We start from the raw sequence: 24,621 nt of genomic DNA on the forward strand, positions 1-24,621 counted from the left end.
CTGCCATGTCTGTGAAAACCCTGATGGGATACGTTTTCTGTCTGTACGTGTACCTCGTGTACCAATTATTGAAACCATGAGCTGAGGACGAGATCCTCAAATGAAATCTACGTCAGGAGGTGAGCTGACATAGATTTCTGGCGTAATGTACCCCAGTTTTCTTGCATATCTGTTTTTAGTTAGTTGGAGCGCAGAGGGCACACCCCCTCCTACTCACATTTGGTGGAAAGACAAGGGTGGCGGATAATGCCAAAAAGTCACAAATATGTCGCAAAATGGGACTTGCGACAACCTTTAAAACTTGGCATACAACATGAATACATTCCCTCCTGTTTATAGGGCTGGGCTACATGGTGATCTTGGCTGCGACACTCATTGCACGATGGAAATTGTGCTGCAGATTTGATGCAGTTTTTGGTGCAGATTTGCACTTTTCATTTCTCCCTATGCATGGCAAAGACTGGATATCTGCAGCATAAATTGACAGCTGCAGATTTAGGGTACAGGCACGCAGAGTTTTTTTAGACAAGGTTTTGACACTGATCTGCCAGCAGGATTTTTGCAGAAGCCAGAAGTGGTTCCAGCAGAAAAGAAGTATAAATCCTTCCTTTATTTCTGATTCCGTTCAAATCCATTTCTGACTTTGGCAAAAAAAAATCTTGCAGGCAGATCTGCCTCAAAACCTTGTCCGAAAAAACTCTGCGTAGCCCTACCCCTAAAATCCTAATGCAGCAGATTTTTTTTGGCAGCACTTCAACATAATTTAAAGGTTGCGGATTTGCCGAATGCGCGTCCGCAAATCCAGAGCATTTGCGCCACGTGTGAACATACCCTTAGGGCTCATGCGCACGACCATGTTTTTGGTCCGCATCCGATCCGCATTTTTAGTGGATCGCATGCGGAGCTGTTAATTTCAATGGAGCTGCAAAAGATGCGGACAGCACACCATGTACTGTCTGCATTCGCACATCCGTTCCGCTCCAAAATAGAAAACGTCCTGTTGTCCTTTTGCAGACAAGGATAGGACTGTTCTACAGAGGGCGGGACGTACAGTTTTGAAAAATGCGGAACGCACGCGGCCCGTATCTGTGTCTTGCAGACTGCAACGGCCATGTGCATGAGCCCTTAATCAGGTGGGTGGCGGGTCATTTATCATTTGCCTCCAGATCATTTTAGTTTCTGAAGTCTGAGAAACCCCTTTTACATGATTTAACGGATCTCGCGTTACATTTCCGCCTGGTAATTGAGTGACTGGTGAGTCGCATTGTTTCCTTCTGGAGGGCGTTAGATAAGTGCTGTTCTCCGGCGCTGGTCCTGAAATGGTTAATGAACAGCTGTTTTGCTCTCTGAAGTGATGTCATTTCCAGCTTGGCAGCTATCTCGGATTTGTCAGGGTAGGGAGTGGAGCGCAGCCGGTGCGTACTGTGTCCCGGGGCCCTGTTTACTTAATGGTGCCTGCCAATAAAGGTCTTTTTTAGATGGGAGTGCGGCGCGGCTGCTCAGTACTCATGAGGAAGCGCTGCTGCTGGAGCTCTTTGTCAGATCACACACTGTTGTGGAGAATGAGACAGCAGGATGCCTTTTCTTCTAGGCCTGAGACAGGTAAGGGACCCCAGACGACACAGGACTCGTGATCACGGAAGCGCTGTCACCCTGCAACCTCGGACTGGAATTTAAACTTCAGGGCAGTTTGCACTGTCTTGCTCAACGCAGACGCGAGCGGGCGTCTTCTGGTCACCCGCTGTTCAGGAGACTGTCTGTAGACACTTATCTTACTTAGTACAACCCGACTGCTTAGGTAGGTCTGGCAAGATTACAACTCCTCCTCTCGATATGTAATTTACAGTCTTGCAAAATCAGCTCTTGCAGCACGTTGCAGGGATTGACGTCTTTTTGTTTTTACTTACCCTTGTATGACCCGAGCCGGGTCACTAATCGGGGCGTACAGCGAGTGATAAGGACTCCTTGTTCACAGTTTTGTATGGAAAGGTTTCTGAGGGGTCTCAGAACTGCAGATCATGAGAGACTGGGATAAGGAGCGTGAGAAGGCCACACGTGGGTCAGTAGGTGTCCCTGATGGACAGTCTGATAAATGGGGAATGTTGGGGTGCTAGTGAGCCCTTCTAGTGCTCTCGGGATCAAGAGAAAAGACATGTCGTGCTTTGGTGCAACATACGAGAAGGTTTAATTTGATCGACAGCTAAAGCCTGTATAAGGCTACTTTCACACTAGCGTTAATATTTTCCGGTATTGAGATCCGTTACAGGGTCTCCGTACCCGGGGGGAAAAAACGCTTCAGTTTTGTCCCCATTCATTGTCAATGGGGGCAAAACGTAACTGAAACAGAACGGAATTCTCCAAAATGCATTCCGTTCTGTTCTCATACGGTCATAGGATGACACAATAGAAAACTGATCCGTCCCTCATTGACTTTCAATGGAGTTCATGACTGATCCATCTTAGCTATGTTAAAGATAACACAACCGGATCCGTTCATAACGGATGCAGATGGTTGTATTATCGGTAACTGAAGCGCTTTTGCTGATCCATGACGGATCCAGCAAAAACCGCTAGTGTGAAAGTAGCCTTAGGCCTCATGCACACGACCGTGCCGTTTTGCCGTCCTCAAACCGCGGATCCGCTAAAACCGGAAGCCGCCCATGTGCCTTCCGCAATTCTTGTCTGCAACGGAGTGCTGTCCGCATCTTTTGCAGCCCCATTGAGGTGAATGGGTCCGCACCAGAGCCGCAAAAAATGCGGCTCGGATGCAGACCACAAAAACGGTTGTGTGCATGAGGCCTTAGACTGTCGGCCAGTTCATCGTTAACCAGCGTTCACGATGATCTGGCAGTGTAATACTGCCATTGATTAGGCTGAGTTCACACTTCAGTTATTTCGATCCGTTATTGTGAACCAAATCTTTCCATTACACCTGATCTCTGTTTAGGCTTTACTACTGGTTTTGGCTCACAAGAACCGATGGAAATAACTGACTAAATAACTAAAGCGTGAACTTGGCCTTACCTGATGAACAAGCAAGGTTTTTGAGCATGCTTGAAAACCTTTGTTTGCCAGAGGCAGATCGTGCCGTGTAATCACGATCTGCTGCCGGCAAACAGTGATTCAGTATAGGGACGAGCGATGGCATTAGCGATCACTCTTCCCCGTACTGAGGAGGAGATCCCTGCATGTAATAGCAGTGGTCTCCTCCGCTAGCAAGCAGGCGATTGCCGGCAAGGAACGCTTCCCTCCCAACTATCGCCTGCTAGATTGTGTAATCTTATACAGCCCTAAGGCACACATTGTGGACTACACGCGGTTTTTCAGTGGGAATTGTCGTGCGGAAGAACCACAGCGTAATTCTCATCCACGCGCTGCGTGAAAAAAACACAGCAGAAAAGCTGCAGTATTGCGGATTTGAAATCCACAGCATGTCAATTTATACAGCGGATTTCACCCTTCTCAATAGAGAGGGAGGGTGAAATCCGCTGACTTTTCCGCTGCTGAGCATTTTTTCCGCTGGGTTCACAAGTGACTGAAAATCCAGCGGAAAAATCCACTGTATAGTTTGCTGCACTTCAGCATGTATTGCATGTGATTTTTGCCACGGAAATGCCACCAAATTTGCAAAGGATGAAATCCGCTGTATAAATTGACATGCACCTTTATTTTAAATCTGTTCAAATCTGCAATTCTGCAGCTTTTCCCCTTTTCCCCAGCCCGAGGGTGTGTCCACACAGGATGTATGTGCTGCCGAGGATTTGTGTGCGGCAGCGTTTTACAGTAATGGGAAAGTGGTTTTAAGAAATCTCATCCATACACTGCGGAAAGGGTCTGCAGCACGTCAATTTATGCTGCAGCTTTCATCCTTTACCATTCACAGGGCAGATCTGAACCAAAATCCACAAGTCCAGATCGACCACATGCAGTGTGCCACAGATGTGGTGCAGGTTTTTCTGCAGAAGCATAGATTCCACTATGGAAAGCTGCCCCGTCTGGCTGTAGCCTGAGAGTATGGTCACACAACATTTATTTGGCGCTGATTTTGGGTGAGGATTCAACGCCAAAAATGCATTCAAATATTCCCCATTGACGTAAGTGAAGAATCCACATGTTGGCCTGTTTTTCCCACTAGTGGTTTTAAAAACCACTGCTCTGGAAGAAGTGACCTGTCCAATCCGCATCTAGAGTCCCTTTGAAAAAAGGCAGGGTGGAAAACTGCATGGTGTGTCAAACTGTCTGAGGAAAAAAAAAAAGTATTAAAAAACACACATAGCACAAAACCACGTGTGGACATACCTTTGGGCATCATGCACACGACTGTATGTGTTTTTCAGTCCGTAAATCGTGGATCCGCAAAATACGAATGTGATCCATGTGCATTCTGCACTTTAAGGACCTATGGTCGTGTGAATGCAGCCTTAGGACATTTTGCGGTGCCCAGTGCACAGGCAACATCCGCACGGTTTCTGCAGATGGATCCAGGCCCATTCAACTTATTGTTCAAAAAAATAGAACAAGTGAACGGGTCCACATCCGTGATGTGGTGCAAAAACGTCCGGGGTCCGTATTGCAGCTCACGTTTTTGCACGACAATAACATGTTCGTGTGCATGAGCCCTTCATCTGCAGTAGGGTGAAATCTGGCCTATGTGGATGCATCCTAAAGTTTATTCATGTGGTGCCGAGTAATGCAGCTGAAGGCACCTGTGTTGGTCCCATGTTCCTATGTGCCCGCATTGCTGAGAAAAATGATGGTTTAATTTATGCAAATGAGCCTCTAGGAGCAACGAGGGCGGTACTGTTACACCTAGAGGCTCTGCTCTCTCTACAACTGCTACAACCTTTGGACATTGATTGAAAGGACCAGGCAGTGTAGAAGTGATTCTCGTCTGGTTCTGTCAATCAAGGTGCAGAGGGATCAGAACCTCTAGGTGTGACGGTAACTCCCCCGTTGCTCCTAAAGGCTCATTTGCATATATTAAAGGGGTCGTCTGAATTATTATTTTTTTGTTATTTGTATGTTTCTAACTAGGCAAATGAAAGGACTTTACAACTCACTTACTTTATCTCCAGTTGCTGCTTTCTCAGATTCTCATAACTCGGACAACCCCTTTTAAAACATCATTTTTCTCAGCAATGTGGCCACATATGAACATGGGACCAGCACAGATGCCTTCAGCTGCCAAGTGCACATGTAACAGGTCAGCCAGTGTCATAGGTACAAATCTGCTGACAGATGCCCTTTAAGAAAAACCACAGTTGTGGTAATACTGTGGCAAAAACCTTGCCTAATTTTGCGGACATTTAGTAATGGTGTCAATCTGGCCGGTGGTACAGCTGGTTTTCATTATTGAAGTTCTATATCTGCAACAATTGGGATAAGGCTGAGAAGTCCTTTTGTTCAGGTGCATTGCTGAACATGTACTTCCTGTTTATATGCCTCATAGTGTTCAGCCTATTATGTCTGAGAGGCTTCCTTCAGACTGTTTTGTTTTGTTTTTAGTCTGTGATTAAAAAGTTACGTGGTCTTTTACCCATTTTGAGGGAGGTTGTGTTTTCAATTTTTTTTATATAATTGTTTTTTATTTATTGTACTGTTTTAGGGTACTTTCACACTTGAGTTAAACTTTTCTGGTATTGAGTTCCGTCCTAGGGGCTCAATACCGGAAAAAAACGGATCAGTTTTATCCTATTGCATTCTGAATGGAGAGCAATCCGTTCAGTCACTGTACGGAACACTTGCCGGAATGCCGGATCTGGCATTATTTTCCATACAAAATGCATTAATGCCGGATCCGACCCAAGTGTTCCGGAAAAGCGGATCCGGTTTTGCAGTCTGCGCACTCGCAGACCTTAAAAATGTGAAAAAGATAAATACTGGATCCGTTTTTCCAGATGACAACCGGTGAGACTGATCCGGTATTGCAGTGCATTTGTGAGACTGATCCGGATCCGTCTACAAATGGTATTCGTTTGCAAACAGATTGCTGGAATCCAAAAACGCAAGTGTGAAAGTACCCTTAAACAGGAACAGTTGCACTATAGACTTTAACATCTAGCTGCATTACAAAAAAAATGCTGTGAAAACAGCAAAAATGGCAAAAATAAGACTATATGGGAAAACACCCTACTGAGCAGTTTCACACACAGCATTTCTTGGAAAAATGCCACCGCAGTTTCTGATAATGTTTTATTTTATTTTGAGCCAAAGAAGTAGATTAAAAATAAAGGTGCACGTTTTACAGACCACAAAACTCGGACACAGACTCTGTGCACTACGCATCCCGGTGCAGACCCATTGACTTCAATGGGTCCGCGATCCGCATGTTGCAGCCAGAGATGGGACACGTCCTGTCTTTTTCAGCATGGCTGCACGTGGACGGACACTGTTGTGTGAATGCACAGAGGAATTATGGAGTGGACAGCTGTGGCGAAAGTTTTGCCGAAAACCTTGCCGGCAGCCGCATCCTTTCTACCTTCCACTAATTTCAGTGACAGGTGGTGCTGAGGCTGCTCCGCAATCCGCAGGGCTGTCTCCCATTTGAAATGTTTGAAGGGCAGAAAGAACGCCGGTGCGTTTTCAGCGAAATTTCGACGTGGTTTTCTGTGCCAAAATTCCACACTAAAATTGCATCGTGTGAACGTGCCCTAACCCCTAAAGGACTTCAACTTCTCCTGGATTCACTTCTTACTTTGGCTAAAAAAAAAAAACAGCATCAGAAACTGCACTGGCTTTATTTTTTTGTGCGTCTGCCCTAACAAACCTGTGATTGCCTCCCTAGAGGTTCATAAATGTTAGGGCTCATGCATGCAAACTTATTTTTTTGTCCGTGTCAGTTCTGTTTTTTAATTTTTTATTTTATTTTTTTGTGGTCTGTATGCAGAACCATTCATTTCAACGGGGCCGCAAAAAATTGGAAATGTGCATTTTGTATCCATCTGCAAAAAAATAGAACATGCCCTATTCTTGTCTGAAAAACGGACAAGGACAGGCGTTATTACAATGGGTCTGCAAAAAATACGGATGTGACACGGATGTCATGCATATGTTTTGCGGACCGCAAAATACATACGGTCGTGTGCATGAGCCCTCATACTGATGCAGCATACAGGCCACGCCCATGCCCCAACCCTATTGACAAAACTCAAAAATCTCTCTTGCCGTAAGCGGTTTTTAACAAAAAATCTCGGCGACTGTTTCACAGCTTTGTGGATTGATAAGCCCGACCCAAGGTGTCTCCTCCCTTTAAAAAACAACTCACTATTAGGGCTCATTCCCACAAATGTATTTTCTTTCAGTGTCCGTTCTGTTTTTTTTTTTTTTTGGCGGACCATATGCGGAACCATTCATTACAATTTCCGTGTGCAATCAGTTTCAACATGTCCGGTCCGCAAAAAGATAGAACATGTCCTATTATTGTCCGCATTACGGACAAGGATATGACTGTTCTATTAGGGGTCAGCTGTTACGTTCCGCAAAATACGAAATGCACACAGACATCCATCCATATTTTTGGTGGACCACAAAATACATACAGTTGTGTGCATGAGCCCTTAGATGTGAGTTCCAAGCAAAATTTTTACCTATTTTTATTTTTTTCATCTTTTTTCCTTTTCTTTAATTTTTAACTCCTTGCAGTGAAGGGTTAAGCAGCAGAAGTAGAAAAAAACACTGTTTTGGGTCCCGCTGAAAGACCTTGCCCTGTGCTCAGTCTGACTTTTCGGTGAGCTCAGCAGCCACTATCCAAATAAGAAAGTAAATAATTTTACAGGCCGTGGCCTGAAAGGGGAGCAGTAGCGAATGACTCCGCTGGTTCCCAATCGGGAATAGGAGCCCTGCCAAGTATTTGTCCCGAACCTTCTCTGAACTGCACATTTAGCACAGCACTGCTTCCCAGCCCTCCTTTCAGACATACTTTCCCTAACGCATGCTCTTCAGTTTACAGTTCCTAGGATAGAGGCTTCTCAGCGGGCCGCCTTGTTTGTTTGCATGTTTCCAATTACTTAATGGCTTTTACTATATGTTTAAAAATAAATAAATGTATAACTGTAATGTGCAGGCTGTGCCCGAGTGTGTATGCAAAAAAATACAATAAACTACAGGAAAACATAGGTTTATCAAGTGTAAGAATGAGACTTTGTACTAAGGGATTAGGTCCCGTCCACATTTCCGTTTTTCACTGACGTGTGTTGTCTGCATTTTCCACGGAGGGCACACGTACTGTTTTAATGTGTCTGTGCACATACTAGTGTGTTTTTTTATTTTTTTTTTAAACTGCTCATCAGTGTCAGTTAAAAATAAAAATACTTAAGACATGCACTACTTTGGTCCGTGATGCAGACCAAAAGCACCTATTGAAGTCTATGGGTCCGTGTAAATCTTGGACACAACACAGATGGCATCCATGTTGCGTCCGTTTTTTTTCACTGAAGACAGATGCTTTGGAAATAAATTTTCAGCTGAGCACACAGAGGGTAATAACGGACACACAGATCCTTCACGGATGAAACACGGACGCTTTTTTCACAGATGTGGAACGGACACGGAAATGTGCACGAGGCCTTATTCAGGATTTTGATATTGATAGCCTGTTCTCAGGATAGGTCATCAATATCAGATTAGCAGGGTCCGACTCCCAGCACCCCCCGCCGGTCAGCTGTTTGAAGAGGCTGCTGCGCCCACAGGAGCTCCAGTGAGTGCTGCTTTGTCTTCGCAGCTTACCAAGCACAGCGCTGTCCATTTGATTTTCATATGATTCACGTGAATGTGACGGAGCTGCGCCTAGGCCACGTGACAGATGTACAGTACCGTCATCAGCCTAGGAAGAGGTCTGAGCATTCACTGAGCGGTGCGTCCTCCTTGAACAGCTGACCAAGAGTCGGCCCCCGCCAATCTGATCTGATTTTCTATGAGGACGTGTGATCACAGTAGCAATCGGAGCAGATGATTGCTGCATGTAAATGGAGCTCTCACCTCTTCTGGTGAGCAGGGATAATTGCCTGCAAAGTCAGCCCATGTAAAAGGGGCTTTAATACATCTGTGTTTTCCAAAATTCTGATGTTGATGGCCTATTCTCAGAATGTCATCCATATCAGATTGTCAAGGGTCTGACTCCTGGCATCTCCACTGTTTGAAGAGGCCACAACACTCCAGCGTGTTCCTAGGCAAGTTACATCACGGTTACGTGGCCTAGGCGCAGCTCAGTCCTATTCAAGTGAATGAGGCTGAGCTGCAATACCAAGCAAAGCCACTATCCAATGGACGGCGCTGTGCTTGGTAAGCTGCAAGGATGCCCCGGGAGGATAGGTCCATGAATTGAGTGGCAGTGCGCATGCACGACCTGCTATGCCATTACAACTGGGTTCAAATAATTGGTGGGGGTCCCAGCGGTCGGACTCCCAGCGATCAGCTAGTTATCCCCTATCCATAACTTCAAAAATTTACACAACTCCTTTTAAAGGGTTTCTACCACTTCGTTTCACATAATTAGCTTTCAGACACTAGCGGATCGCTAGTGTCTGCTCTGCCAAACCATCCTAATATAATTGCTTTTGGGGCAGCCGTTTCGCAAAAAAAATAACTTTTATTGATATGCTAATGAGCCTCTAGGTGCTATGGGGGCGTCATTAGCACCTAGAGGCTCCGTCTACCTTCACAAACTGCCGCCGCCCAGCGCGTCCCTCCAGCCCGCCCATCTCCTCCTGAATGCGATCCTCCCTGTGAGCGTATGTATTCGGCGCATGCGCAGTGAATGTCTGACCGCTTCCCTGCTCAGACATCTCCACTGCGCCTGTTCCTTGGAGCACTATGACGTCATCTCACCGGCGCAGTGGAGATGTCTGAGCAGGGAAGCGGTGGGCGGGCTGGAGGGACGCGCTGGGCGGCGGCAGTTTGTGAAGGTAGACCGAGCCTCTAGGTGCTAATGACTCCCCCATAGCACCTAGAGGCTCATTAGCATATCAATAAAAGTTCTTTTTTTAGCGAAACGGCTGCCCCAAAAGCAATTATATTAGGATGGTTCGGTAGAGCAGACACTAGCGGATCGCTAGTGTCTGAAAGCTAATTATGTGAAACAAAGTGGTAGAAACCCTTTAAGGTTTCAGAAAAATATAGTAGCTAATTATCCCCTGAAGGTACTGACTTACATATCCCCTATCCTGTCCATTAAGAAAATCAATGATAAGTGTCTGCTTGGTTGGGACCCAGCCACTCGGGCCTTCTCTGATCATGAGGTCGAGTACCTTGTGTTCGCCATTTTGAATAGAGTGGCGGTCGCATGCACAATGCCCCCTAAACTCTGTGGGACCGCCAGAGATAGGCAAGCGCTTGTACTATACTATCTCTGACAGATCTATAGAGTTAAGTGGAGTAACAGAGCACGTAGAATGACAGCCACCCCAAACAAACAGGGGAACATAGGGCCACCATTTTTGTGACTGGTGGAGCCCGCAGCGGTTGGATCCCTGCCGATCAGACACTAATCCCCTATCTTGTGAATAGTGATAAGTGTTTGTAATGTGACAAACTCTTCAGTGGCCGATACGTAAGGATTTGGCCGGGATGGATCTCTAGTGTTTGTGTGAGGGATTCCTTCCAAAAATATAAATCTGGAATGCCTCCCCATTGACCTAAATATGCAGGCTTATGGTGGTGTCAGGAGAAATAAGTGTTCTGGTCACTGTCTTATGTGTATTGCCAGCTGAAAGGGGTTGTCTAGAACTTACTTATATCTTTAGGTTAGATTGTTTGGGGGTCTTATTCCTGGCACCCCCACCAATCAGGTGTTTAACCAAGCTCACAAGTTCTGGCCAGTGCACAGTGAACAGAGCTGTATAGTTTTGGCGCCAGAGCTTGTGAAAACAGCGGATCGTCAGGAATGTCGGAAGTTGGACCCCTGCTGATCTGTGAGTGATGACTAACCTCCGGCACTCCAGCTGTGGTAAAACTACAACTCCCAAGATAAACACTCCATAGAAATGAATAGAGCATGCTGGGAGTCGTAGTTTCACCACAGATGCAGTGCCGATTATTAGCCATCACTGACCTATCCTAAGGACCGGTCATCAAAAAGTAAGTCCCATACAACCACTTTAAGACACAGGTCGTGACTGCTGCCGTCAATCATTGTACTCTGCTGTAGACCGCTGTAGTGGTCACGTGCCGTGTACCAGTACGTCACACTGCTATTTTTATTTATTTTTTATACACAGCAGCATGGAGTGACTAGTTGTTTGTTTATTTTATTTTTTTAAGCAATTGTAGGGCTTGTCCAACATTTTTAATTATCATGGACAACCCTTTTAGGAGTAAAGCCTAAAATTGTTTACTAAAAGAAACATTGTCTGAGTTTTTAAAAGGAACCTGTCATCAACTTTATGCTACCCATACTAACAGCAGAATAAAGTAGAGACAGGTGAGTTGATTTTAGAGGTTTGTTATTTCAAAGTTAAAAGTAAGTGGTTGCTGAGAACCAATATCGCAATCCTAGCACACTGGTCCTGGAAAAGAGTCATGGCCACCTGAGAAGAGTCATGGTCATTCATGAATTCCTGTTCTCCCTGCCCATCATCGTTTCTGTCACTATTTTGTGCTGCCCTCAGTGAGGTTAGCATAAAGTTGATGACGGGTTCCCTTTTAAAGGGGTTATCCAGAAAAATATATTTATGACTTCCCCTAAGGATAGGTCATCAGTGTCATATCTTCAGGGGTGCGACATCCTGGACTCCTGCCAATCCGAGGTTTTCAGCGCCGCAGCCTCTTCCTAGGCCAGTGACATCACTGTACATTAGTCCCATTCAAGTCAATAGGGTTGAGCTGTAATACCAAGCACTGCCATTATACAGTGTACAGCGATGTCCATGGAAAGTTGACTGGAACCTGCATCACTCACCAGAGCTCGAGTAAGCACAGCGGCTCCCTGAAACAGCTGATCGGCAGGGATGCTGGGACTTGGACCCCCGCCTAAGTGATGATTGTTTGTCCTGAGGATAAGGCCTCTTTCACACGAGCGAGTTTTCCGCGCGGGTGCAATGCGTGAGGTGAATGCATTGCACCTGCACTGAATCTTGACCCATTCATTTCAATGAGTCTGTGTACGTGAGCGTTGTTTTTCACACATCAGTTGCGTGAAAATTGCAGCATGTGTTTTTTCTTGCAACGCTTGCCCCATAGAAGTGAATGGGGCTGCGTGAAAAACGCATTGCATCCGGATTTAATGCCCTGCGTTGCAATTTAAAATAGATGTAACTTAGCAATTGTGAAGTCACATGAACACAGGAAGTTGGCGGTTTTCAAGCGTTTGCAGTGTGAGGAGCAGCTTCCAATGTTTCTGCCAGCCCTTGCACTTCATCTGACAAGATGCCCAAAATCCCTAGACCTCTGGACGTGGAGAAAATGATCGTCCTTCTGCAGGAGAGGAACTGCATTTGGGACACACACTCTGCTGACTACCATGACCGGTACAAAAGGGAAGCAGCCTGGCTGGAGATTACTCAGGAGCTTTTTGCCAATATTTGGCCAAAGACTGCAGAGAAAAATCGGCATGGTAAGTTCAAATTGGAATATAGTTTTCCAGTACATTAGCATATATTCAGTGGCCCAGCACATGTCGTACCCTCTAGTATGGGGCCCCAGCACATGTCGTACCCTCTAGTATGGGGCCCCAGCACATGTCGTACCCTCTAGTATGGGGCCCCAGCACATGTCGTACCCTCTAGTATGGGGCCCCAGCACATGTCGTACCCTCTAGTATGGGGCCCCAGCACATGTCGTACCCTCTAGTATGGGGCCCCAGCACATGTCGTACCCTCTAGTATGGGGCCCCAGCACATGTCGTACCCTCTAGTATGGGGCCCCAGCACATGTCGTACCCTCTAGTATGGGGCCCCAGCACATGTCGTACCCTCTAGTATGGGGCCCCAGCACATGTCGTACCCTCTAGTATGGGGCCCCAGCACATGTCGTACCCTCTAGTATGGGGCCCCAGCACATGTCGTACCCTCTAGTATGGGGCCCCAGCACATGTACAGTACAGACATTGTTTGTTATTTTTTTTTTCTGATTTGTATTTTTTCCCCCCACATTTTAGTTGAAGAGCTTAAAAGCAGATGGCGGAGCTGCCGGGACCAGTTCCGCAAGGAAGTTATGCACACCCAAAGAGGGTCTGGGCTCCCCAAGAAACGCCCCTATATGTTTAAGGAGCAGCTTATATTACTACGTGTCATCGTGGATTTGCGCCCATAAATTATATCTTCATAATCTGTGAATGATGCTATAGTAATTAAACTTATAGTATGTAACGTACATATAATATAACTCTATAGTTTACCCTTCAATGTTCTATTGATGTGGTGTTTTGTTTTATTAAAGGGATTCTGTCATCAGATTTGAGGCCTATACCCTAAACATATGGCCAGGTCCCTACTAATACCCTGAATCCGAAACTGACCTTATTAAATGCGCCCTATTATCATATAAAACAGGTTTATATAACCTGTCACTCACGTACCAAATGTGTCCAAGGGGACGTCTCATCATGCAGGGTGCCCGGCTGCAGCCATCTCCTTTCGGTGCCCAGCGCCGCCTTCCGACTTGAAATCGCCGCCCTCCCTTTCAATAGAGCCGCCTACCTCGCGTCATCTCCGCCTCTCTAACCTCAGCGCTGCCTCCGAAATCGTCCGCTCTCCTCAGCCAGATATAACCTGATGCGCCCGTGCGGCCTCCTGGTGCATCAGGTTATATCTGGCTGAGGAGAGCGGACGATTTCGGAGGTAGCGCTGAGGTTAGAGAGGCGGCGATGACGTGAGGTAGGCGGCTCTATTGAAAGGGAGGGCGGCGATTTCTAGTCGGAAGGCGGCGCTGGGCACCGAAAGGAGATGGCTGCAGCCGGGCACCCTGCATGATGAGACGTCCCCTTGGACACATTTGGTACGTGAGTGACAGGTTATATAAACCTGTTTTCTATGATAATAGAGCCACAGGCACATTTAATAAGGTCAGTTTCGGATTCAGGGTATTAGTAAGGACCTGGCCATATGTTTAGATTATAGGCCTCAAATCTGATGACAGAATCCCTTTTAAATATTTAGAATAATATCCAGCCATCTGTCATGTGTAGGTGTGAAATTAGTTTGTTTGGCCAGATTTGTGCTTCCAATAATTGTGTAGATTGTTCCAACTTGTGTAAACTATAACTGGCCTTAGTTGTCCATAGCAACCAATCTGATTCTTCCTTCAATTTTCCAGTTGAGGTTTGAAAAATGAAAGAAGGAATGTGCTAGATACTTATTACACCTGTTTTATAAATGTCCCCTAATGTTGTGGCCTACTTTTTCTATCAAACTGCCATACTTGCCAAAATTAACGTCTAATATTAGAGCAAAATGTGAGCAATACATTCTGTGCTAGCAAAACATGTATTGTAGCTTAGGAATCATGGATCTATGACACAAGTGTATTTAAAAGGTGTTGTCTGGGTTTAAACATCACTATGTGTACTATCTAATGGCCCCTACATATCGTTATTTCTCAACTTGATGATGGGGGCAGATTCTTTGTAAAACTTGGCCATGAAACATTAGTGTATGACTATGTGTTTAGTAATATTGAATGTTAACTTACGGACCTCATATTTAACATGTTGTCTTGTTTTTTGTGAAGAACGGAGGACAACCTTGAGGAGGAAGTTGAGGAGACATTGGAGCAACACTCCAGTGCATGTGAGGAGGAAGGTCCATCATCCCAACCTCCTACAGACAGTGCTGAAGGGAGAGCCTCCAGTGTGTCCCAGGCGACTGTTCCTCCTCCAGTAGAACCAGCATTGCCAGTCCAGAGGCGGCGGAAGAGACCTGCTCCACCTATAGAGACGGCAGTCAATGCTCAGGTGCTGGACTATCTATCGAGAGCATGGCATGAGGACGATGTCGACCTCTATGTGAGGAGTCTGGCGACACGTTTCCTGACTCTTCCACAGTCAGCAGTAGGTATTGTTCTGGAGGCAGCCACTTCTCCCAATGATACATCAGAGATTTATCGGGCATTGGAGAACTGGCACAGCAATGGGAACATCACTGGCCCTGTGCCAAGGCCACCTCCTCATGTGTACAAACACCCACCAGAATACCCTCCTCAAGGGCGACCTCGCCATTATGGGCCTACATATAGTGGAGAGTCCACTTACCGCCAACAGGCCCCCTCATCTTGCCAACCTGGCCCTTCTCAACAGCCAAGTACATCTTCACATGGCAGTTACCATGGCCTACAGTATGAGGGAGGCCCATCCTCACCCACACGCTTTTTTTTCAGTTGTAAATATGTGTTTTTAGTTTTTTTGACCAGGACAGGGTATAATGTAGTCTCATAATATAAAGGTGATAAATCTCAACTTTATAATAAAGGACTTTTTTGTTTGTTTACTTGTATGGCTTTTTATTAATGAAAACATGCTTATTTTTGTGTATAGTGTACAGACACATTCAACATATCCCTTCGTTGGCATTTTTTCATATACATTACAGACCCAATGTGCGCTAAGGATGTTTTTGACTGTGTGCTAAAGTAATAAAATGAGTATACCCTTTCTTTGAAATAGACATACAAAAATAGGTACTTTATTACACATCTTCATTACAAGAGCTATCAGGGCTCAAAAGATCAAGGACTACACATATGGAAAAACAATATTTTTTTTATTTTTACATTACATATGTTAACATTTATTAAAGTTGGCCAAATACTATTATTGTAACAGGTAATACATATTTCTCAGAGATTGCACATTACATTGCTCTCTTCCTAAAAATGAGGTATTAGTCCATGTTTCAGACATTTATAAAAACAATATGGGGGAGAATTATCAAAATGTTGTAAGCTTGTTGTACATTACACCAGTTCTGATAAATCTCCCCCAGGATGTCTGCAAAATATGTAAGCTTGCAACCCACGTCAACGGTCCTCATTGTCTTGCGAGTCCCTAACTAAAAAAATTAGAAAAATACTAACTAAAAACGTGATCCATCCAGGATATATACACTCTATAGTCAGCTTTATTTATGTAGCTCCACGTGACGATTGCTGTGGACAAAAAGGAAATGAACCAGCTGGAGACATGAAATAATCAGAAAATAATTCCCTCACTCTCAGGCCTCATTCACATTGGCGTGTGCGCCCCGTCGCCGTATTGCGGACCCGCAATACACAGGTGCCATTCTGTGGGCATTCCGCATCACAGATGCGGACCCATTCACTTGAATTGGTCCGCAGATGCGGAATGGTGCCGAACTGAACCCTACGAAAGCACTACGGAGTGCTTCCGTGGGGTTTTGTCCTGTACTTCTGTTCCGCAAAAAGATAGGATATGTTCTATCTTTTTGCGGAATGGCCGGATTGCGGACCTATTGAAGTGAATGGGTTCGTGATCCGCTGCGGCTGCCCCACGGACTGTGCTCGTGTATTGCGCCCCGCAATACGCCGCACACGCCAGTGTGAAAGAGGCCTCAGTCCTGCTGAACCGGCTCTTCCAAGTTGAGAGGGGTCTCCATGGGCTGCTGCAGTAAAGACGTCCGCATCTTCATCAGGAGTAGCCTCATACATGCAAATGTAGTTATGGAGAACTACACACTTTTATTACTGTATTTACATTTTCCAGGGCAAGCTGGATGGCCGAAAGAAGGATATGCCATTTGCTGGCTAAGATCCCGAAGGCCCACTTCACAAACTTTCGGGCTCTGCTTAATCTATAATTTAATGTGCGCCTTTTCTCATCCAATCCTCATCTGGGGAAAGGACGCAATAGGATAGCGCAAGCCCCTCATCGCCAACTATAACAAATGGTGCAGGGGGGCCAGAGGAGCTGCCTGGGGAATGTCCAGTTGGTTGGACTAAAGCCACCGTCCCATTCTGGAAGCCCGGAAGATGCAAGCATCTGCCGAACTTCCATATGCCCTGATATCTACATATTTAAACCTGTAGTTTGTGTCAGCTAAGGCGAGAAAAACTGTTTAGAATTCTAGAATCAGGACCCTGAGTTCGGTGGCTTCTTCACCTGTATATGCTTCCTGTCAATGGCAACAATACAGTTTGGAAATTGAAGCTTTGGGTAATCTGAAGCCACTGCTGCCTTGTAGGTTGTGGCAGCACAGGAGCTCACAGCTCATATGGAACTTTACATCATCTATATATTGTAACTATATTACTTTTATGTCTTTATAACTGCACACATTTTTGCATACCTGAGTTATTATGAGCTGTTCCTCAGCTGAAAGACAACGCCGCATGTTGGTGTCCATGAAGGCCTCAACTCTGACAAAAGCCGATCAAAGGTGGGAATGGACATTCTGCAGTAATTATACAATTTGGCAGGGTGCTCATATAGGTCTGAATACAGACTTGCAAACTGACCTTTGCAAGCCCTCTGCGCAATAATAGGATGAACCCACATCCTCTTCCTCAATCATTTCTCTCCACTCTCCAAAGCATCGGCACACCAGCCAGTGCAAAAGCACATGGTCAGGATATGATCATGAGAAAGCTGACATCCTGCTAAGGAACCAAGACAAACACTCCACACAATAGATTAAATCCTCACAAAATGGAGCTTTCCCAAACAGATGAGCATGCTGGGGGTATTTATATGTCTTTCAAATTAACATGTGACTCAAAAAGATGGTTGTGATTTTTTTCACGCGCGTGAAAAATGCATGCCATCCGCGCGAGAAAAAAAAAAAAAACGCTGAACGCATTCGCAGTCAAAACTGACTTATTTTGAGAGCTAAATCGCCCATTTTTAACTGAATGCACCCTGAACGCATCTGGACCTAATCTGTGACGCCTGTGTGAAAGAGGCCTAAAGGTGGATTTACATGTATCAATGAGCAGCAGAGTTTCGGGAAGGAAAAGTTCTTGAGCTAGACCGCACTTGTGTCCAGAACAGCGCATGCACATCTTCGGCTTCATCCCGACGAACAAAGGTGTTGTGTGCACGAGTGTGGCCTAGCACTTTCAATCTAAAGGCAGGGGGGCATAATTGAAAAAGTTCACGTAACAATACCACTGACAGACATCACACAGGTATCATTTTAATCAGCGTCATCAACCCTACCAGGCTATATGCCTAGTAAGATAGGGTTGATCCGGGTGACGGAACCACTTTTAAGATATTTTTCTAGTTTGACCAAACAGGGACTCTCGAGGAGAGAGATAATTATTGCTTACCAAACTCTGCATAAACTGCCAGGAAAAACCATTTGTAGAGGATTGATTAGAAGTTCTTTCCTGTGGAACAGTAAGCACGAATTGTTGTCTTCCGTCATTACATTGTGGGATTTCATTATTTGATATAGTGGAATTGGACTCTAAAACATTATTTTGTGTGGTGGTGTTTTATGGCCTTTTGTATTATTTTGCTGAATTTTTTTTTTTTTTTTGTTTAACAGATCTCTTGTTTTTGCTTTTCTTTATTTACTTAGTCAGAGGCCAGGTCCATGGGGAACCCTTTCTTTTCCTCTTGACGCACATGAGACTGAGTTGGTGATGACATTGGAAAACTCTCTTGTTTACGCTAAAGATCATAAGTGGACGATGTGTGGGTTTTTTATTTTTGTTGTCTTGCTGTATACTTTTCTTGGCTTTTGTGGATTGTGTTGGGATCTCTGTATATCTGTATGGAAGATTAACACAGCAGGCAGCTTTATGTTTACCTTCAAAAATACTGGAAAGTTTTATCGGTCCTCCGGTCACAAGTGTAAATACAGTCTACGGAAGTCTAAAATAGAGATCTTCCTTTACGCACTCACTAGAAATTCCCACATACCCAGGGTTGTATGTGAAATATGACCCATGGATAAACGCATCTTTGGGATCCATATGGAGGAATTCCCAGATATGCAGCTGATGGTCTCTTGCCTCATGTTCTTCAAAGTAGGTGTCTGTGTACTCATAAAAGCAGTATGCCGCTCATGCAGCTCCACTGGAGACCTGAACATTTTACTTTTCTATAAAACATCTGTATGACACAGTGCTTGTACCACAAGGTTTTAAAACACTTTTTTTTTGTTAAAAATCCATATGGAGAAAATCTGAATCCATATGGTACGGAGCAAAGAGCTCAGTGGGCTCATCCATATGGGATGCTTTATAAGTAACATATAGTCGTATAGTGGTATGCAGAAGGTCCTGACAATGGCGGAGTGAACACGCACCTGCTGTGAGCTCCCGCCACGATCCTACAAGCAGGCGATTCCTCCAGCACCTACCGGTGCCTCAATGGTCCGGACAAGAAAGGGCTCCACAGCCAGCCCAACAGACCCGGCATCAGACGCAGCACGAGGCGGCATCCAGCACTTCTTTGCCCTGGAAGGGCAGACGGTAACAGGCTGCAATCCCCACACTGCTGCCTTCTCTCCCATGGCGCACAAAACAAGCGCTGCAGCACAGATACAGCCACACAAGCCCCAACTGCCATACCTACCTCAGGTAACCGCTTGCAGGGCGCGGGAGCAGTGGAGGAAGAACAGAGGGGACTCTTGCTGAATCCAGAGGCCCTTCCCTCCTCTGCCGCCATCTTACACACCGGCCACAGAACACCAAGTTTCTAGTCCACAGCACTCAGAGCAGTCTCCCCCAGCCTCAGACACCACCCCAACATCTCCGGAACAAGATGAATTAACCGGGAATTGGAGGGAGCATGTAAAACAACTGCCGACCAAGCAAGAAATGGAGCAATTTATTGTGCGCCTAGAAACCTCCTACAAGCAAGAGTTACACTCCATTTCCAGCAATCTACAAATCATTGAAGAGAGGGTGGAGGCAGTGGCATCCCACCAGGATGAATTAACAACCAGAATCAATTATCTGGAAAAGAGGGAAGACACTAGGGATCAACACATTAGTCAACTTTACAGTCTACATGAAGATTCTGAAAACAGAAATGGAAGAAACAACAGTAGGATCAGGGGTCTCCCGGAGTCTATCACTACAGTAGATTTAGTGCCCACCTTACAGGACATTTTCAAGAAAATCCTGGATAGATCTATCTCAAATGATTTGGAACTTGACAGGGCTCATAGGGCACTGGCGCCTCCAAACCTGGATTCCTCCAAGCCAAGGGACGTTATATGTCGCCTGCATTACTATACTGTGAAAGAGGAAATTATGAGGAAAACGCGGAATAAACCTACTATTGAGTGCTCACATTTCTTTGCTACAGGATCTATGCCGTTCCACCTTACTACAACGGAGAGCGTTACGTCCTCTACTGGAATGCTTGAAAGAGAGATACCATATATATATATGAGGATATCCCTTTCAGCTAATAGTCCGACGCAACGAATGACGCTTCGAGTTAAGAGATCCTTCTGAATTGGCAGACTTTTTGGCGGCTCTCGGGCTGCCTGAAATTACCCGGTAACAGTGGGGTGGCACGCTACCCCACTGTTACCGTCCCGATTCTCGGTCTGGAAGGCAAACAAACCTGGGCCAAGGAAGATCCCCAACTCCCAGAGGCCTCTGACGTAATCAACACAAGTCCTAAAAATGCTTTAAACATGGATTCCGCCGTATTGTTGGCTTCTATATATTAGCTCTATGTAGATGTTGGGAGTGCCTCTTTTTGATTGTGTTGGCACACGGGGTGCCCTTTCTTTAGTTCTCCTGTTATAATCTTTAATTCTATACTAAGCTAACAAAGACCTGGAAGGAAGTTGAGGCTTACAACAGTCATCTGCAGATTGCTGACTGCTCTTTAATAGACCCTTATTTAGTTTAGTTAGGCTAGTTATTGTCCGGCCAGAATAATTTTACTATTCTGTTTAACTAAGAGGAGGAATGGTATTAGATTAGCATTCTCATTATATAGTTTTGTGGTGCTCTCCTCACCTGCCTTTGGAAGACTGACCCCAGTTAGGTAAAACATTTTATGTTTGGCCCACTTAACCGAGGTTATATTGAGGATATATTAGTCTATAACCCCCCTTTTTTATATTTATTATTATTATTTTTATTATTTATTTATTTATTTTTTTCCTCTTTTCTTCCCTCCCTTCCCCTATCCGCTGTCAATTCTCGTCATGGCCGCCCCAGGCTCTATCAAGGTTGTCTCCTTATATGTTAGGGGATTTAACATCCCAGAGAAAAGATCAAAGATATTGTCAGAACTTCAAATTGAAAAAACCCAGATTATACTATTGCAAGAAACACACTTTAAAACACACCATGTCCCACATTTTAGATCTAAAAACGATACCACTTGTTTTCATAGCACAAATCTGGAAGCTAAATCCAAAGGAGTCTCCATTGCTTCACACAAATCCTTTTCTTGTTCTGTTATAGATACCCGAATATACACTCACCTAAAGAATTATTAGGAACACCATACTAATACGGTGTTGGACCCCCTTTTGCCTTCAGAACTGCCTTAATTCTACGTGGCATTGATTCAACAAGGTGCTGATAGCATTCTTTAGAAATGTTGGCCCATATTGATAGGATAGCATCTTGCAGTTGATGGAGATTTGAGGGATGCACATCCAGGGCACGAAGCTCCCGTTCCACCACATCCCAAAGATGCTCTATTGGGTTGAGATCTGGTGACTGTGGGGGCCATTTTAGTACAGTGAACTCATTGTCATGTTCAAGAAACCAATTTGAAATGATTCGAGCTTTGTGACCTGGTGCATTATCCTGCTGGAAGTAGCCATCAGAGGAAGGATACATGTTCTCATTCTGTTTACGCCAAATTCGGACTCTACCATTTGAATGTCTCAACAGAAATCGAGACTCATCAGACCAGGCAACATTTTTCCAGTCTTCAACAGTCCAATTTTTTGTTGAGCTCGTGCAAATTGTAGCCTCTTTTTCCTATTTGTAGTGGAGATGAGTGGTACCCGGTGGGGTCTTCTGCTGTTGTAGCCCATCCGCCTCAAGGTTGTGCGTGTTGTGGCTTCACGAATGCTTTGCTGCATACCTCGGTTGTAACGAGTGGTTATTTCAGTCAACGTTGCTCTTCTATCAGCTTGAATCAGTTGGCCCATTCTCCTCTAACATCCACAAGGCATTTTTGCCCACAGGACTGCCGCATAATGGATGTTTTTCCCTTTTCGCACCATTCTTTGTAAACCCTAGAAATGGTTGTGCGTGAAAATCCCAGTAACTGAGCAGATTGTGAAATACTCAGACTGGCCCGTCTGGCACCAACAACCATGCCACGCTCAAAATTGCTTAAATCACCTTTCTTTCCCATTCTAACATTCAGTTTGGAGTTCAGGAGATTGTCTTGACCAGGACCACCCCCCTAAATGCATTGAAGCAACTGCCATGTGATTGGTTGACTAGATAATTGCATTAATGAGAAATAGAACAGGTGTTCCTAATAATTCTTTAGGTGAGTGTATAACGAAGGGAGATATGTCTTCCTCAAGCTGGCAGTCCATGGGAGAACATACACAATTGGTAATGTATACCTGCCAAACTCAGGGCAGGGTAAGACGTTTGCTTCCATTATGTTTAGGTTGGACTCCTTCATAGAGGGTGTTCTCCTTCTTGGTGGAGATTTCAATCTGACTTTGAATCCAAAATTTGACACTTCCGTAGGTAGGTCATTAATCCCAATCTCAACCACTTCCAGGGTACGAGCGGTCCTACACAGTAGATGTATGGTGAATATTGCATCCTGGGGAACAGGACTATACTTTCTACTTGCAGGCCCATATCTCGTACAGTAGGATTGACTTGTTTGCCATTTGCCACCATGCTCTATCTTTCCATCCTAAGGCTACTATTGGTACAGCTTTATGGTCAGACCACGCACCCATTTTTCTCTCTCTTTAATTGCCAGACATGCTGGCTAAAGATCGGATTTGGCGTTTTAATGAGTCCCTGCTGAGAGATATGGTTTGTAGTCAGGCGATAGAGAAGGCTATTAAAGATTTCATGGTGACCCACTCTTCTGATACTACGACTCCTCCTCTGCAGTGGGAAGCACTAAAATGTGTGATTAGAGGCACGCTTAAACAACACGGGTCCAGATTGAAAAGGGAACGGGAAATACATATTAAAAGACTGTCTGAGCGTTTGCACGGATTAGAATCCCTACACAAACGGGCCCTAACCCCAGTTATTTTGACTGAGCTAACTGAAGTGAGGGACAAGTTAAAAGCAGCCATAGACGAGAGATCAATCTAGCTGGGGAGCGTTTCTGCAGTTTTCTATATGACAGTGCTAATAAGTGCGGACGCGCACTGGCTAGATTGTTACACCCCCGGCTAACGCAAACTTTTATATCCCAGAGATCAAAGATCACAGGGGACAGGCAGTACATCACCCTTCCCACATTGCAGAAGTTTTTAAAACATATTACAACTCCTTGTATAGTATCAAAGGACAGTTTGCAGATATGCCCCAGCAAGATCTCGAGGACCGAATTTCTTCTTATGTTAATGAGACGGCTTTGCCTGAGGTCTCAATAGAACAGAGTGCAGAATTAGACCAGCCTTTCACAGAATCAGAAGTTCAGGCAGTGGTCTTCTCACTTAAGGGAAAGAAAAGCCCTGGCCCGGATGGCTTTATTAGTATCCTGTTTTAAAGAGGACCTTTCACTTGTAAAAACTATGTGAACTAAGTATGCTGCCATGTAGAGCGGCGCTCGGGGATCTCACTGCACTTACTATTATCCCCGGGCGCCGCTCCGGTCTCCCGTTATGCCCTTCGGTACCTTTGCTCCTTAAGTTATAGTAGGCGGGTCTTCTCTTGTCCTGTGGGCGTCTCCTTCTCCTAGGCTGCAGCGCTGGCCAATCGCAGCGCACAGCTCACAGCCTGGGAGTTTTTTTTCTCCCAGGCTGTGAGCTGTGCGCTGCGATTGGCCAGCGCTGCAGCCTAGGAGAAGGAGACGCCCACAGGACAAGGGAAGACCTGCCTACTATAACTTAAAGAGCAAAGGTACCGAAGGGCATAACGGGAGAACGGAGCGGCGCCCGGGGATAATAGTAAGTGCAGTGAGATCCCTGGGTGCCGCTCTACATGGCAGCATACTCAGTTCACATAGTTTTTACAAGTGAAAGGTCTTCTTTAAGCGACATCATGAACTACTCCTCCCTTTCCTGACTAAAGTTTTTAATAGTATATCTCCAACGTGTCCATTCCCAAAACAATCTCTTGAAGCCCACATAGTGGCCATACCCAAGCCAAATAAGGAACACACTGTCTGTAGTAATTATAGACCGATATCTTTGATAAATTGTGACATTATGATATTCTCAAAAATACTGGCAAAAAGAATAAACATGGTCCTACCTGGAATTGTAAACAAAGACCAAGTAGGATTTGTTCCAGGGAGAGAGGCAAGAGATAACACCATCCGTACCATTACCCTGATGGCACAGGCCCAAAAGCAGCAAACTCCCATGTGCCTGATGTCTGTGGATGCTGAAAAGGCATTCGACAGAGTCCACTGGCAATTCATGTTGGCTTCACTAAAACAAATTGGGGTAGGTGGCAGATATATAGAGATGGTGACAGCTCTGTATACTCAAATGTCAGCACGGGTGCAAACCAACAGAATTTTAGCCCGGCTTTTGACATCCATAATGGCACACGACAGGGGTGTCCCCTATCTCCTCTTTATGTTTT

The 24,621-nt window shown here is 45.1% G+C and overlaps 1 protein-coding gene across 2 annotated transcripts in view; it reads left to right on the top strand.

The window, feature by feature from the left end:
- The window catches only part of WBP1L (WW domain binding protein 1 like), an 88,968-nt gene that overhangs the window by 50,970 nt on the left and 13,377 nt on the right, over positions 1 to 24,621 (top strand). The window contains exon 1 of one of the 2 annotated variants that reach the window (XM_040435026.1): positions 1,381 to 1,602. The exons of the other annotated variant lie outside the window; for it this stretch is intronic. Coding sequence (XP_040290960.1) covers positions 1,576 to 1,602 — 27 coding nt within the window. The 5' untranslated portion in view covers positions 1,381 to 1,575. Of the gene's footprint in view, positions 1 to 1,380; positions 1,603 to 24,621 lie in introns of those variants that run through there. 2 annotated transcript variants of the gene reach the window in all.

The sequence above is a fragment of the Bufo bufo genome, chromosome 6, assembly GCF_905171765.1.
Source record: "Bufo bufo chromosome 6, aBufBuf1.1, whole genome shotgun sequence".
Taxonomy (NCBI): Eukaryota; Metazoa; Chordata; class Amphibia; order Anura; family Bufonidae; genus Bufo; species Bufo bufo.